Below are 16948 nucleotides of genomic sequence, written 5' to 3' on the forward strand. Positions count from 1 at the left end.
GCATCTATTAATAACATTGACTTTATCTTGTCCAGGTAGCACTACAAGGACTCTTGTCTTTTATACCAGAGTCATAACAAGGTTGCATAGTATGCCCAGACAAAGCATGCCCATGGAACATCCTTCCTCAGGCTAGGAGGTCCTACTCTTCTCTCTGTACTACAATGCCCCACCCTCACTTTTTATAGAAGGTCACTTAGTGTTCCTCTACAGGCAGAAGGTGCTACGTTAGACTTTACTAGCATGTCACTGCTGTGGATGTCTCTTTACTCAGTACAATATAAAGAATTGGAAGACCATGACATAAATACATGTTACTCAGTCTTCATCAGTTACACACCCTGTGTAGGTGGGCGTTACAAATCTTATTTTATGGGCCTCACCACTTGCAGAGAGTAAACCTGGCACTGAAGAGTCATTGGTGTTTGTATACCACGTTGTGGCCTTCAATGGGAAGTGAATATGTATCCATGTGAATATACTGAGATTTTCATCACCACATTGAAAATAACTCTCAGGTATATATTGGAATAGGTAAGGCTGCTAACTAAAGTGGCTAGTATCTAAAATAAAATAAATATAGTGCTAACTCACCTTCAAGTTTACTATCTAAAACCAATTACTAATTTTGTCAACCTGAATGGCTTGAAAATGTGGTGGGAAAGAAAATGTTCTCTTCAAACAGTTTCCTTTGTCCAACACAATAGAAGACATTTTTTTTCCTGTAGTTATTTTTCCCCCCAAATTTCTAATGCCTTACAAGTTACCACACCCTCCTTAACTGTAGCTAGAAAATGACTTTCTAGGCATCAAGAATGCTACTTTGGAAAAAGTGAAATTGTAACATGGAAGACAAAATTGTCTGAAGATAGGTATAGGACATTGAAGTTCTTTTAAAAAATTATGATGTCATTGTAAACTCTCTTCCCAGCAAAAGACAGTCTAGAGGCTTAAGATGTGTCTCGGACACCCCGACTGTAGAGTTACTGCACTTCTGCCAATTTCGCTTTTACTGTCACGAAGACCAGTTGCCTGTGGTGAAGGAGATTCTTCTGAATCTATCTTCCTAAACAGGGTCTGGCTGCCATGATGGTCTTAAGCACTCGTGAGGATTAAGGGATGATCGACCTGCTGTGTTTTAGTTCCAGGTCTACGAAGTAGGAAAAATAAACTCACTGCCTTGTGCTCATGCCGTCATAAAAGTGGGATGCTGGCTTCCCTCTGTTCTAGAGAAAGCCCATTAAAAACACTGCAAAGATAGAATGCAGTACATAAAGCTGAGGCTCTCCACTGCTGCCTCCTCCATACATAATTTAAACTCAGTGACTAGGACAAGAAAATGTCACAGTCCTTGCTCTTCCTGAGGAAATTGCTTACTTTCTTGTGAAAATAAAATATATGAAGTCTTCAAAAGATAGTTTTCTCTCAGGTTAAAAGTTTCTATGGATTTTCACGAAGCCTCTCAAGGTTGAACAAAGGATAAAACAACAACAGAGAAGACAAAGCAAAACATTAAGAGTGCACACTAGTTTGGCCTTCATCAACGTCAAGAGCATCCCAACCTAGGCAGTCTTCAAATCTCCCTCATGGCAAGCAATTTTCAGTGTTTTCTAAAAACCAGATTTTCCCTCCATGAGCTGCAGTGTTTAAATGGAAAATTAATCTTCTGTCTTTAACAGGATTGGGGGTGGGGGGATTATACATTTCACTGAAGTATAAACGGGGCCCTGGCATGGCTGTCTGGCTTATGAAATAAGGGCTCTATGAACCTTGATTATAAGTATTAATTTTCCTTAGAATCTGAGTAATTCTGAATTGCCTCTTTGGAATATCAAACCTTCACTAAAATGAAGGAATAGGAAAAGTTGCATGACCCTTTGGGGCAGGAATTGTGACAGTCTCTTTCATACAGAGGCATAAAAGGAGGCAGAAAATTCAAAGACGTAGACAAAAAGCTACACAGCACGTAGGTAGTGGACTCTTATTCTTAGCTACTTTGTAGGTTTAAGAGGTCCTAAGAGAGACAGGAAGATGGGTGAGATGAAAGACCATGTATAAGTCTGATCTCTTGGTCAGAGCTGGGATCCTTGTGCGATTTCAGAACTCAGTCCAGGGTACAGGGCATTAAAATACTCTGGAAGAGGAGCACACGAGTCATGAGATTTCTAAGGGCTAGATCCAGATTTCAGAGAGAGACAGGAAAGTCCCAAGCTCAGCTTCCAGTCCCCTGGGAGGGCTGGGCCAGCTCTGGGTTTTGTTAGCTCCCAGAGTGGCTTTGTTCATCTCTGTAGAGGTTCCAGCCTGGAGAGCTCGTAGGTAGGCATGTTAAGTGCACACACACACCAGGCTTACTTGTGGGATAATGTGAGATGATTTATCCAAATAATAAAAATGTTATGGAAATAAATATACACATGCAAAGAGACGTGTGTATGCAGAAGGATATGTGTATGTATGCACACATACACACATACACGCACACCTTCCCTTATTTCTGATCCCTTCATTACAGCACAGCAGAAGTTAATAATAAGAGTATAAGAAAGTCCATTTTGTTCCCAAGTTTGCTTAACGGTGAAAACTTTGTTCTTGTTCAGAAGGTTTTAATATGAAAACTTATATATGCTTATATATTTATATAAATAACTTTTCTTAATCAAAGAAATAGCATACAGTACCCATGACCAGAATGAACTAGTGTGTCCTGTTTGGATGGTAAGTAGGGCATCTTCCTTACATCTGCTACAGTAACTTAACAAAACTGAACACATCCAAAACTCTTACAGCGGAGAAGTTTTAGTTTGGGATTTCCGCTTCCTTAAAGTCAACTCATTTGGACATTTGCTCCGCGGCTTTCCTGTATTTGCATATAAGCTTATTAATAACATAACTGCCTATGACTCTAGTAGTGTTCTGTGGCTCTGGTAGTCTTCAAATTATGTGATAAATGCTACAGTAAGCAGAACTTACCTTTTGCCCATCCATGCCTGGGGTCCCAGGTGCTCCAATGGAACCCTAAAAATGCACATGACTAAGTTACTATCATGATCGTGTAATATTTCAGTTCCAAATCTGTGTGACATTTATTAGTCAGACACAGTTTTGCATGGCTAAGACATACTATAGCTTTCATGCAAAGGTTTTAAGGCTGTGTTCCCTAGACGTTATCCACTGTGTTCTGGTATTTAGTAATCTAGGCAGATCCTCATACTTTCCTAGAAAGTAGAGACAAACTTTAATATTCTTTCCAAGTATTCACTTAACTCTAACACAATTTATAGAATCTCATATAAACTGAAAGCCATAACTTTCAGGGGGCCACACAGCTCCAAATTTTGTTTTAAAGACATAGATAATTTAGTTCCACCTGGAAAAAGCCGAGGAGCCGCAGCAACTCTTGAACTTGCCAAGTTTATAGAACACAAATAGAAGGTAATTTAAAAAGCAACTGCTTATCCTACTACAGGAGGCCCTTATGCTAGAGACTCAAATTGATTATATTTGGTTCATGTCCCCTCTTGACTTTCAGGAAGTATTTTTGTCACTTAAGTATTGACATGGCTTCTAACATAGACTCACGAAAGCATCACAAATGTGTCCTGACCCAGAACAATATAACTCTTATATGTTGAATATGAAGGTCCCTGAATCCGTAAACATGAGCACATACACCCATTGCCTGGGGATGAATGGCTCCACACAGAGGGCTCAACTTACAGTACGAAAGCCAGTTACTACCTGGTACAATCCATGACACTTAAATGAACACAGGGAACATTAATAAATATGTCATTTACTCCTTGCCACTTCTCTTTTTAGGCTCTAGACAAGGTGTGTGTGTGTACATATACATACATATATATATGTTTTATTTTTGCTTATTCTTAACATAGAATAAGAAAACAGATTTTTCTTAGTTCTATATTAAATTTCTATTATAATAACGGGACAAGGATCTTATTAAATAGCAATGATCATCATGAAACTGCTCTAAAAATAGCTTACTGGAAAAAAAGTATACGCCAAACAAATTGAGCTGGCAAGTTCCTTAATTCATCCCGTGATCCTGCGGTGTGGGAACTAAGGGAGGTCTTCAAGTCTGGAGCCGGCATTTTATCCTGGTTGTACGTGGATCAGGCTAGCTTTACAATTTCACACTGAGCTTAATAGAGACATTATTGCAAGGGACAAACTGTTCCGGCATGCAAGACGCCTCACGGTGCAGGGGCTTAGCCTTGGTTCGAAGGATTGTGTTTCACCAGATGCCACATGCCTGGCACTTGGGCATCAAAGTCTCTATCTTTGATGCAGTCCAAAGATAAAGCGCAATCCCCTTCCCACATGTTACAGCACAATGGTTTTCTGGAGTTTTCTGCACGTTGAACATCCTCTCCCTCCCCGTTCAGGGTGGGAGGTTATTAGTGCACGGGGCTTCCTCATGTTCAATGACAAAGGGCCACCTATCGGCTATTGCCGTATTTACTGCAGTACCATTGGTGGGATCTCAGAACCCTAGATCCTCCCCTTTAGAATGCCATTTGTTGACTGTGGCTAAGGCTGAAATTATAATCAGGAAGTCACTTTTCAGTTTGCCTCAGCCAAGGGGACACTGAGTGAGCCAAGCAGCGCAGCGAAGCAAGCAAGGAGCATATCCTCTCTTCGGGTCAGCTCTGTGGCCACTTGGCAGTTACATATTTGACCAAAGCCAGCAATCAATTTGCAGTGTCACATGATCCTCTATGTTGTAAATGCTGTCAGAATGTGTTACCAATATTTGAATTAAATATTCCATAACCTACAAGTTCAGCTCAAGAAGTCTTCCTGGGCTGACCAAATAGTCTCCAATAAAGTAGAGTGGAAATTGAAGGCATATTCTAATGTATAATAGTAGGACATTTTTTAGAAAGCAGAATGTACAAAGGAGACCGACTCTCTCAGCATGGCTTATGGTTGCTAATTCCACACAGTTCTCTTGTTTTCATTAGACAAAGGAATTTAAGTATTTTCTCAGCACTGATAAGCACAGCCTACCTTTTGTCCTGGAGGCCCCAGAGGTCCCTAAAAGAGGAAAGAATAATTTAATTAACATATTAATACTTCCATTTAAGCTTAGATAACCAACTAACCAGCAATCCTATTCATCAACTAACAAGCCGTCCTATGCTGTAAGGTCCCCAAAATATGCTGAGAAGAAAATTTCTCAGTTGGAAATACAAAATGTTTTTTTATAAAAACACATTAATTTTAGAAAACCATTAGTTACATACAAGAGGGATCTGATTTCTTCTTTTGGGAAGAAAATTCTTGGGGTCCCAGTGCATTTCCTTCATGATATACCTACCAGTCTATCAAATCAGTCACATTTGGAGGGCTGAGGATGTTGTTGCTAGAAGCAGTTAGAATGCAATACAGTTCCCAAGAAAACAGACACATTCCAGGGCGCCTCCATCTGTAAACCCCTGAGAAGCAGTTTTGCAAGGAAGGCACTGCAGAGAAGCGTGCTATATTTTGCTCTTAAGAAATGTGGTCAACTGACCCGCACAAAATCTGGTTTACAAACTTGGGGAGGCCAAGGCTAACGGCAAGCACCTGGTGTGCACCTGAAGAGGGAACAGGGAGGTTGCCAGCAGGTGTCAGGGTGCAATCTGAGAGGCAGGCAGAATACAGTATTTAGTGAGATGAAGGGGGATATTTACTTAGAAAATGTAAATGTGACAGCTATGAAATGAAGCAGTCCTTCAACCACAAAGTCAGTGCTAGGATCTGTTGGCTTAATTTAGATGAAGGCATGGCTTTCCGACAGTGGGGGGAAAAAAACACCACAGAGCTACAACCTTATTTCTGACTCCTTATGCTATTTTTAAATAAAGATATGGGGCATTTATTCATTTTAGTATACATTTAGAAATGTACTTGATTTGGGTGTCTTTAGTGAATTTATAGATGCTACTATTTCACACAAGAGCTCTTTGGTCCACCACATGACCCTAAAGGCTTATTTTCATTGTGGGACGTTTCCGTTAGTCAGCATCTGACATTCATACCCTGTAACATGACATAAAACATGAGCATGATTATTAGGGGGAGAAGGGTCACGAATTTTAAAAGAATTAAATAGACACAGTGTTTAGAAACACCCAGAGAGCCTGCTCCCCACCTCTGTTCTGAACAGCCCGCACAGGAAGCCTCATTTCCTTTCTAAACAGCCTCGGGTTATTGGATGTGGGTTGAGTCATACCAACTTTTATTCCTGGATGACGTACAGCCAGAACCACCGACTGGGTTTTTAATAGGCTTGCTATCTGTAGTGGTGGGCATTCTCTCTACCCATCTTTTCCCCTCCGTTTGAAATTTCTCCAGTTTAGATTTTGCAAAGAACAGTAGACCATCAGGTATAAAACCCCTCCAGATTAGATCTCTCATCAACCGGAGGCCACACGGACCTCAGAGGAAGAGGAGCCCCTCCTCCTTGCAAGGCCAATTCATCAGGTAGACTCTGGAATCCATCCTTGCCTCTGTCCCAGGGGACGGTTCCCAATCAATTACCCCTGCATCTATATCAGCTTGCCCTTCTCCACCAGTTCTTTCCGGCTAACACATAAACATGCTTAATCATTTCCTCACGTATGTAAATTGTTTGGGAAATGAATGTCAATGCTAACCAAGGACAGAAGTTACAAGCTGTGATAGGGGATCTGAGAACGAAGACAAGCCTTGGGTTTATCATCGTCCAGGATCCCAGGTTCTCAAGTGTCTCCTGAGTGTTTCCCTTCCAGACAAGTGGGGCTGGAAAGGAAATTCTATGCTAAGGAGTGCATTCAGTCAGTGTTTAGACAGAGGATGTATATGTTCAATTCACAAAGGCTGCATTCTCATTGTAAATGTAACTCTGCTAAACACCATTCACTAAAATTGGATATTTCATTTCAGGGAGGTATTTAAAAAGAAAATAAGAGAATTTTCCATCATGTTTTAAGTGGAGACTAACATCCAGGGCATTTCTAATTTGGTCTTTGTTGCATGGCCATATTAGATCAACTAATCACATAAAATTAGACTAACATATTTTAATGCAAGACCAAGTAATCAAAGAAATTGAATATTTTTCCTCATTTTAGGAAACTAGTAATTTTTTTTGTAAACTCATAAAAGCAGTTTTTTATGAAAAAGATTTACCATTAATTTTGAATTATGACTACATGTCTTATAGATTATTTGCAACTCCACTGCCAAGATATATGCTCAGTTACCAAAAATGTACATATAATTCTTAAGTCTGACTGCAGGAAAAATGGTAGGGGGCCAACTGTCATCCTTACCAGAAGACAATCAGGGGGAAAGCTGAATACAAGGTGCAGACATACTTTTCAGTAAATATATAAACATTTGTGCATAAATACATATACATGCACACACATACACACTCTCAGTTTAACTGCACTAAACAAAATTTTTTCTTACATATGTCTTAAATATACTTAAACTGATGACACTGTTATATATCTGTAACAATGCAGTAATTAAATATAAACTTATAACTTAAAGTTTCCTGTTCAAAATCAATTTGGAAATTAAGGCATGTTGTTACCAGCTAGTTAAGACATGTGCATCTGATTAGCCCTTGTTTCTGGACAAATGTAAATTTATAAAATAATAGGCAATACTATAGAATCATTCATTAGCTTAGCTAATCTTTTTTTTTAAAAAAACTATTGTTTGTAGTATGTGTGTGTGCATATGTATATGTGTGTGTATGAATGTGGATGCATGTATTCTATAATGAATGTGTGGAAATGAGAGGAAAACTTGCAGGATTCATGTATCTTCCACTACCTGGCTTCTGGGAGTTGAACTAAAGCTGTTAGGCTTGTGTACAAAATGCCTTTATCTGCTGAGCCAGCTTGCTGACTCAGCCTGTCTAATCTTAAAATTATACTTTTAGCCTGAATAATGGCTTGGATGAAGGATGTCATAAATGCATTATTCTCTAGTGAACACAATGCTTCTTTGCACTACTAAAGACAGGATTCCAATAGTTAAAGACTTCTAAAGTAGTTCTATTTAGTGTTATTTTAATAAAACAGTTTTCATAATAGAGTTATAATCCATTTGGTCCATTTTTCTTAGTATAGTGTTTCTTAGACACTTTTCATGGCAGGTTCACTTATACTCTGAATATTTTTTTATATACAACCAAAATGGAAAGTTGAATTTTCAAAATAATGTTTTAAAATTATAAACTATGCTATGTGTAGATTACCAACACATTAAGGCATATTTCTTTAAGTTCAATTTGAGATATCAAGTATGATTTGAACATTGAGACATCTTCATGTCCATATACATATAGCATATACATATACATATAGCATTCTGAGTGCTATAGAGTATGTGGTTTTTGTTGGAAAATTCTTTGCAGTAGAAATAGCTTCATTTAAAGATTTAAAAGTCATAGAAAAAAGTGTGGAACACCACTATTATTATTAATATACACCAAACATCATTTTCATGATCTGCCAGAAAATACAGAGGATTAGGCAAAACAAAATTTAGAGAGATACTTATGAGTAAGAATTGTATAATATACTTGATTGTCCTTGTTTACCCCAACTCTACTAAATTCCACTGTAGTGATTATACTATTGAGTACTATATTCAGTACAGAATGAGCAAATAAATTAAACAAATGTGATAGTTCCCAAGGGAATGGTTGTCTTTAGCCAGCAGCATGTCAGGCCAGTGAACCCCTAGACTCCTCCTTTCTGGTCCATCTGGCTTCTCAGGTGTCTCTCTGGTTTCTCCCCTTGTGCTGCACAGCTATACCCATTTCAAAGTCCTTTGCTCCCTCCCTAGTTCATGTGACATCTTTCTAAGGGCTGCTCTGCCTTGTTGCCCATCTTTCTGCACACTGCTGCCTGAGAACCCTTCCTAAAAGTGCTGTTTGAACATCTGTTGACAACTTTATAGCTACTGAGAGGACAGACTTGGATAAGGGTTGGAGTTCACCACATAAGTATCTCTGGAAGGTTTGTACCACTGGGGGTTTTATCAGACTCTCTCTCCTGCGCTAACTCTGTAAATCCCAGTTCAGTGATCCTGCCTTGGGGGTAGGATGCTTCATTGTTCTCCAAAGCACTACCATGATAGGACTTTTTCATAGAGTTTATGAACATTATTATCATACTATGTGTTATTGTAAAAGTTATGCCCTTTTTCACTCTGACTTTTTTTTTTTTGTCATTCAGAACAACTGGCCCATAGAAAATCATTCAGTGAATCATGTTTTCATTCATTCATTTGTCCACTTAATAATTAACTGCACACTGAGTGTCAGGCAATAGAATAGGTGCTGGGGAGACAACAGTTAACAAAATAGAGCATGACTACATATCCTCCTGTACTTTACACTGAGTGAATGTAGGGAGACTGTCAACAAAACTGTCAGGGAATGAGCGCTAATGCAAAGAAAGGGCCAGGAAAAGGAGAGGAAGTGGATGGTTTAAACTAGGGCATTGTGAAGACTCTGTGACAAACTGACTCTTAAGTAGAGCTTCATCAGGCAGATGGTACACTTGCTAAGTGAGAAGGGTGATAAGTGGGAAGGGCACAGGTGCAAAGGCCAAAAGTAAGGACCATGTAAAACTTCAAGGAACACTTGAGGATTGTCGGCAGATGGTAGGAGAGAGGAAAATGAACATTGAAGGTAGGTTGAAATCACATGACCCAGCCATGACTTAGAAGCACAATGTGCCTCCTTATTTATAATAAAAACTATAGGAATTACTAATGGAATACACAGAGTCAATTCTTTTTTCATAAACTTTAAACAATAGTATCTGAGGATAGGAATGACAGAATTTGTTTTTCTCTGTTGCTCCCTTGAGTCATGTTGATGCTACTGGCTTATTACAGTAGCCCCCAAACTCCTGGAGTTATTAAATTCCTCTCACGTGATTTCAATCCATACTTTCTATAGAGCAATGAAACAAAAATCATCTAAGCTACACTGTACCACGTATGGTGTACGTATATCAGCCTAAGGTCTCTAATGCAGTTCTGGAAGTCACATGGACAATGGATAGAATTATCAACCCAAAATAATCTTCAACGCAGGCAGCCAAGAGACAAATGATTCTCCAGGAATCGTGTACTGGCTATAGTTCCTACTTTACACACATTTTAAAAAGCATTTTCTTTGGTAGATCACTGTTTGGGAAAAAGTGAACTTTTCTGCCCCTACCAACATGAGTGCAGATTTGCCTAAGGTATTAATTGCTTAAACAGGATGTTGAGTTGCTAGACGATGTGCTTCAGGGTGCCTCTTGGGAGATGTCTTAAAGTTAGTTCTGGTTGCCTGCTATTAGGAAATGATGTAGGGGGTGGACACAGTTCCTGTTCTGTCCCTGAAGGCTAACAGTAAAATCCAAAGCTCTGGACGATGCTGGTTACTGCTGCATGCAAGAGTATACAATCGGCTTCTGTAGAAAAAAAAAGTGTGTGTGGAGAGAGGACAGAAGCCCAAAATATTAAGTCATTTAAAAGGACTTCCTTTCGACTTAAATTTTTTCTTGGTTTAATAAAAGTCAGCCAAAATAAAGAGAATGATTGCAATGGAAAGATGGTGAGACACAGCCTATGCAATCATAAAACATAAGCACTGTGCTTTCTCAGTGGTCTGATGTCGCAGGATTTCATGGTAACTTTTTGAAAGATATTAATTAACCTGGTTAAATGCATCACAGGGTGTGATTCGTAATGTTGGTTTATCAAGAAAAAACACCCAAGGGCAGTTTGTCTCACTTGAGAAGCAATCATTTAAGATTCACTTCTATGGTCCTTAATCTCCAACTTAAAGGCTAAGAGACAGAAATTATATCTACTGTGGATGTCTATTGTAGAATTCAAATGATAATATTCAAGGTATGGGGTTTATTGCTTAAACATGGGGAAACACCCAGACAGAAACTTTTGGGAAAAGTATAGGATGCAAGGCATTGCTCTGTGGTGCTTCTATGCAAAGGCCAGTGGTTGAGTAGTTGTTTTGAAGAGGCTATGGAAAAATCCTGGACTTCAGTGCTATGTCTCAGTGCTACATATACCAAGCCTTTCCTGGGACCTGTCTTCAGCCATCTTCATTTATACTCGCTGAAGTTTGTTTCCTTCTCCTGTTAGCCTTTAGTTGAATTTCTTAATCACTCTTCCAGGCATGACTCACTTCTCCAAGATGCCTAGACACATGTTGTCTTCTGTCTCGTCCCACCACCTTTTGACTGATTATACTTTAATATATTTAGATATTAAAATCCACTCAACTCAGTAAAAGCGTCCTCAGATTACAGATTTTACATCTTTGGTACTTGAAGTAGTGTTTATCATAAATACTGTTGAATAAATTCAAGCACAAAAAATTTCTACCTACTAGATATCATTATATTAGCACTCAAATATAACTCTACCAACTGGAGAGAGACTTCAGCTTGGAAGCAGTTGCTTCTATTTAAATATCTAGGATTTTTGTTTTGGTAACATCTCTCCCTATTAATGTCTACTATTTGAAAAAATTCCTCTAAAACTCACACCTTGCCAGTGAGGTGGCTTGACATCATACTTGTCTCATAAGTGCTGTTTGGGAAAGGTCTAATGAGACATCATTTTTAAAAAAGGGGTAAATGTTTTCTGACTGCCCATCTCACGCACTGACTTATGGGAGAATATTAAACCAGGACAACTCATCTACTGGTATTTCTCAGAATCATGAGGCTCTGACCTCTGGCAGGGAGGTTTCTTACAGCTCAGGAAATTAATTGGGTGATACATTTTTCTCATCACTTGACAGAACCAGACCCTGAGACGAAAAAATGGAGCACTGAATGGCACAAATGGATTAAAGACAGATTTAGGCATTTAAACATCTATACTATCAGGTTCCAAAACAGAGATTCTATGGTCACCAGATACCCACAGCTAAATTAGTTCACCTTCTAAATATTTAATAAATTGTTTCTTAGTGATGAACCCAAAGTGGGAATGACCCTCAAAAAAAAAAAAAAAAAAGAAAAAAGAAAAAACCTACCAGACTGCTCTGCACTGTGACTACACATGCGTCCCCTGAATGCCATACAAGGAGAAGACTCATGGTTTGTCATGGCCTATCATGCCACAAGGCACTCAGTAAAGAAATGTTTATGTGAAGGGGAGTCTAAGCACTTTCCCTATTTAAAATCAACAACTCTGAGAAATGCTGCCCTTAGAATCTACATATCCTGTGATTACAGATGTCTTACATTTAAGAGCATAGTATAGACTTTGTGTGTTCAGGCCTGCTTTCTGTCTAGGAAGGGCAATGAGGCCTGCATAATAGAGGGCTCTGTGATGAGGGAAACCTTCTGTATTGCTTAATCCGGCAGGGGAGCATGGAAATGTTCCTAGTGTAGTTCTCAGAAATAAAGCTTTAGTTTTGATGTACTGAAACTAGTTTTGAGGTCATCACATGTAGTTAGCAGACATTGCATGGGACAGTGTGGATTTAGAGCGTGAGACCCATAAGACTAATCAAATGAGGCAGGGTCTGGCACGCCTCTGCATTGTCTTTTCTGCCACCCGGGCCACATGACTTAGGAGACTTTTTTTTTTTAATCTGTAAAGTGATAGGCTAGATGATTTCCAAGATGTCTTCTAATATACTGGCTTTAAGAGAGCCACACACTGCGGCTAGAAATAGATGTGATTACTTTCCCACCATCCTTGTGAAAATTGATCCTTTAATCATGGTTGTTTGTGAGCACATATACAATCTAAAGAATCCATAGAACATGAACCAAAAGAAGAGGCTGTGGGAAAGAAAAGACAATCTGTAGAAAATCAGTTGGGTTTATCCTACTTCATTCTAGTCCTGGTGAGACATGCCACTGTTTGAGAGAAAGAAAAAAAAAAAAGCTCGGTACCTTAGGTATCAGTATGTTATTCGTACAGATACCATTAATAATAATGATATTTTTCATACCACTTAGTCATTCCATTTAGTTAACATGCTAATGACAGCAACTAGTGTAAGATGGTGTAAGCATTATGGAACAGAGGAACCGACAGTCCTAAGTTAGCATGAGACAAGGTGGAAGTTCATGTGTGGCAGTTTTGAAAGGAAGCTGATAAAAGCAGATTACTTTCAAAAACTCAGCAATCCCTAGACCCGAACCATGAGGCATTTTAAATCTTTCTTCCTTGACTGTAGGTCTCACAGTTAGCAATCTGTGAGTCTAAAGGAACAAGCCATCCTGCCACCTCTGCTGTCTATACTTAGACCATGGTTGGGATACTAAGAGCCCTGGGCTTTTCTGCCTCTTAGATTCAGCTCACTTTGAAGACAGTGGTCCCCCCTCTCCATACTTCTATTTTGAAGGGGAGCCACACCACTGGTGTCCACCAGACCAACTTAGAACACAGGATGATGCCATGGGTGTTAGGTGCTGGCTTTCTTCTTGGGCTCAAGGGATGGTGGCAGCCATCTTCAGTAGAAGTCTTTCCTACTCAATGAAAGGTCTGTTAATGGCCTTGCAGATACCTTCCAAAGGTGCACCGCACTAAAGCTTTAATGATGGTTCTTAACTCAGGGAAGTTAACAGTCACCATTAAGCAGCATCCATGGTTATTCTGTGGGATGTGCCTGGAGTTAGATCCTGTGAGCAGCGGAGAACCTGAGTCTTATAAAGCCAATTACATAAAGGGGAGGGGTAGGTGAAGGCATGGAAGAGACAGGCAGTAGCTTGAGGGCTAGGGATGGGGCTTGTTACAGCTTTCCTCGTGCTGGGACATTTGGCGTTTAAACTTTTAGGAGCAAGCATTCCTGAACTTCAGTTTATTAATCACTAGGAGAATAATTTTGTGAACGTTAGAAGGTAGAACATGTTGAACAGTTCACCATCTTGGTTTGTAAATTGCTGGTACATTTTTTTTTTTGTAAAAATTTCCTTTTTTTCTTTTGTCTAAAAATTTAAAAAAGATAAACGGCCTTTGCATTTATTTATAACATATTTATACATAATGGAGAAACATGAGGTACATCTGTGTAGTCAATGGAAATGAGCAGGATGTAGAGTTGGAAGGACATTTGTATCTTTCAATAGCACCATGTTCTTTAAATGGTGACTCTAAATTCTAGTTATTTTAATCTGTTCAATATAATATAGGGTCTTTGGCCTTTAGCTGGCACCAGTATAAAGATATTTACCATAGTGCTGTTTACAGCCTAGAAGTCATTAAAGAAAAACAAAATCAACACGACTCCTGTCATCTGCTCCACCTTTTAGACTGCTTGTTCATCAAATGACAATTAAGATGTCTCCCTGTTTCCTCCTACACCAATGCGCCCTCAGATACTTCTAGAGAAGTCTGTTCACAGTGAAATCAACAGGGAGCCCCTTAGGCTGAGTTACAGGAAGGGCCGCTAGGGTACTTGCAGATAAGAGGGTATCACTTGTCTGTTTTCTCTAGCCTGTTTGGACAGCGATGCATCACTGGCAAAGAACAAACCCTGGGAAGTGGGAAGGGTTCTGTGGAATGGGAGCTGGGGGGGCAGGTCTTACTTTCTGAGAACCAAATGAACTGGTGGGAGGGGGGGCAGGGAGTCTGTTGAATTCTTCAGTCTCTATCATCTGCTGACCAAGAGAGCAGGCAGATCAAAGTTCAGTTTGGTAACACTATGTGTTTCTCAACTGTAGTCTAGCAAACCACCGAAGCTTTAGATACCGGAGCCAAGTCTTCACAAATCTCTCCTTTTAGTTTCATTTTAAGTGAGGCAGAAACACTATTGAGGCTTATGTTGTTGATAGACACTTTCAACGGCACTGGGCTCACTGGACTCATATAATGATGTGTTTAGAAGTAAAACTAAAACAAACCAAGATTATCTACACATTGCTCAGACACAAGTCCAAGTTTCACTTTAATGGACAACTTTTCCTGAATTCTTAGATGCCCTCAAAGCTCAATGAGTGAAATGCAAGTACTTTTATGATAAAGAAAGGGAAGAATAATTGAGTTATGAAGTTTGCACACAAACTGGGTGGAAACAGGAGGAATAAAAGAGTTTCAGACTAGGGGTGTGAAAGAACCTGAGAAACCTCAGGTACAGTCACTTTGGACTAAAGCACTGCATCCAGGTGAGCTTTCCCTACATCTACCTTCTATTGCTATGATAAAAAACACCGAGGCCCAAAGCAAGCTGGGGTGGAAAGGGTTTATTTATTTCAGCTTATGGCTAATAAATAGTCTAGCATAACTCTTAGGTAGGAACTCCAGGCAGGACCCTGGGGGCAGCAACTGGAGCAGTGACCATGGAGGAATGCTTCTAACTGGCTTGCTTAGCTTGCCTTTTATAAAACCAAGGACCCCTGTGCAGACATAGCATCATCCACAGTGGACTGGGTCCTCCATACAAATCCAATCATTAATGAAGAAAATGCCCCCCTACTTGTTTATAGGCTGCTAGAAGCTTTATCTCCATTGAGATTCCCTCTTTCCTGGTGACTCTACCTGTGTCAAGTGGGCCAAAGGGAAGCAGCTGTCAGGAGACAGGCCTGGGTTAAAAAAACACTATAAAAGTGCTGTCTATCATTCGTATTGCAAAGAACGTCTTCCCTTTGTCAAAGAAACAAAAGCAGTAAGGGTATCTAAAGGAATGATGTCTTCAAATACAATTCTAACAACTGTTTAGAATCCTGCAGCCCTGGAAGACCTGGAGGATCTGGGTATGGCCTGTGCTAGAAGCTAACCCTAAGCACTTGCAGTTGTGGCCAGCCCTTAGCTGGATTCTTGCGTCTGGTTTTATAGTATACTGTGTGTTGGGGGAGGTGTCTGCTTGACTTTAGATATAGTTAACTCTTTGTCAGTTCCAGATTCTGTCATTTAAAATATCCCCTGAACTTCTCCGAAAGCCCAAAGGTCACATTTACAGAATTGATGCTGAGAAGGATTCAAGGGAAGCAGGCCCGTATGAGCTCCAGGCTTTCCTTCTTACTGTATCAAGCACGCTGTTAATCTTCAGATGATTATTACACAGTATAATGATCCATCCTGGATTATGAAAATGAAATCCCTACCTGACACACTCATAAACAGTTTTGTAGGTTCTTTTTAGCTTCCTCGTGTCATTGTCAGAGACATTTGAAATTCATAAAGACCCTCCAGAGCATCGTTAGACGCCTCATCTAAACAAGCACTGCGGAGCTACTCGAACCAATGGGGGATAGATCCAGACAGGAAAAAGAGCAATGCTATTCATTGCGCTTTGCTGGAACTGGTGGATAAGAAGTGACATTATAGAAGAGGGGTAATGTGATGTGACATACAGAAGGCTTGGTGACAACAACAGAGAGAGCAGAAGTGACAGGACTGCCACCTGCAGTGTTGACATGCTATGATGTTACTGACTACCCAACCATCCTTCCATAGCCTTTCCAGAGTCTTTCTGTGCGGCTGCTTACTTTGTTTGACCCTTCGTCTCAGGAGGAATACTACTCATCTATGGAAGGCTCTGTGGTTCACAGAGTACTTCATGTTAGCACTTCACTTGCTGCTCATAATGCGACAAGACACGTGGAACAGCAATCGCTATCAAGAGTGTATGGATCTGTACGGAGGATACAGACCACGTTGCACAGTAAGTGCTTTCAAGACTAGCACTGCTGATGGACCTGGTGGATCTTTCTTCCTACTGGACTTCTGGGTTAAAAAACTATGTGAACATGCACGCACGCGCGCGTGCGCACACACACACACACACACATACACACACCCCTCCACGAGAGATCTTGCCTCATACATCACTATAAATGCTAGATATGGTGCCATATTCTTACAATGCCAGAATTCAGGAGATCAGGTAGAAAGATTACGAGTTTGAAGCCAGCCTGAGTTAAAAAGTGATTTCCACTCCAGCCTGGAAAATGGC

At 39.9% G+C, this 16948-nt stretch overlaps 1 protein-coding gene across 1 annotated transcript in view; it reads right to left on the minus strand.

Moving 5' to 3' along the window:
• Nucleotides 1-16948, minus strand: part of Col25a1 (collagen type XXV alpha 1 chain) — a 411050-nt gene that overhangs the window by 93915 nt on the left and 300187 nt on the right. The window contains exons 11-12 of the mRNA XM_021157594.2: nt 5032-5058; nt 2971-3015 (exon numbers count right to left, since the gene is read on the minus strand). Of these exons, the coding sequence (XP_021013253.1) occupies nt 2971-3015; nt 5032-5058 (72 nt within the window). The remainder of the gene's footprint in view (nt 1-2970; nt 3016-5031; nt 5059-16948) is intronic.

This window comes from Mus caroli, unplaced genomic scaffold, assembly GCF_978045245.1.
Source record: "Mus caroli unplaced genomic scaffold, Mus_caroli_1 scaffold_3, whole genome shotgun sequence".
In the NCBI taxonomy this organism is placed as follows: domain Eukaryota; kingdom Metazoa; phylum Chordata; class Mammalia; order Rodentia; family Muridae; genus Mus; species Mus caroli.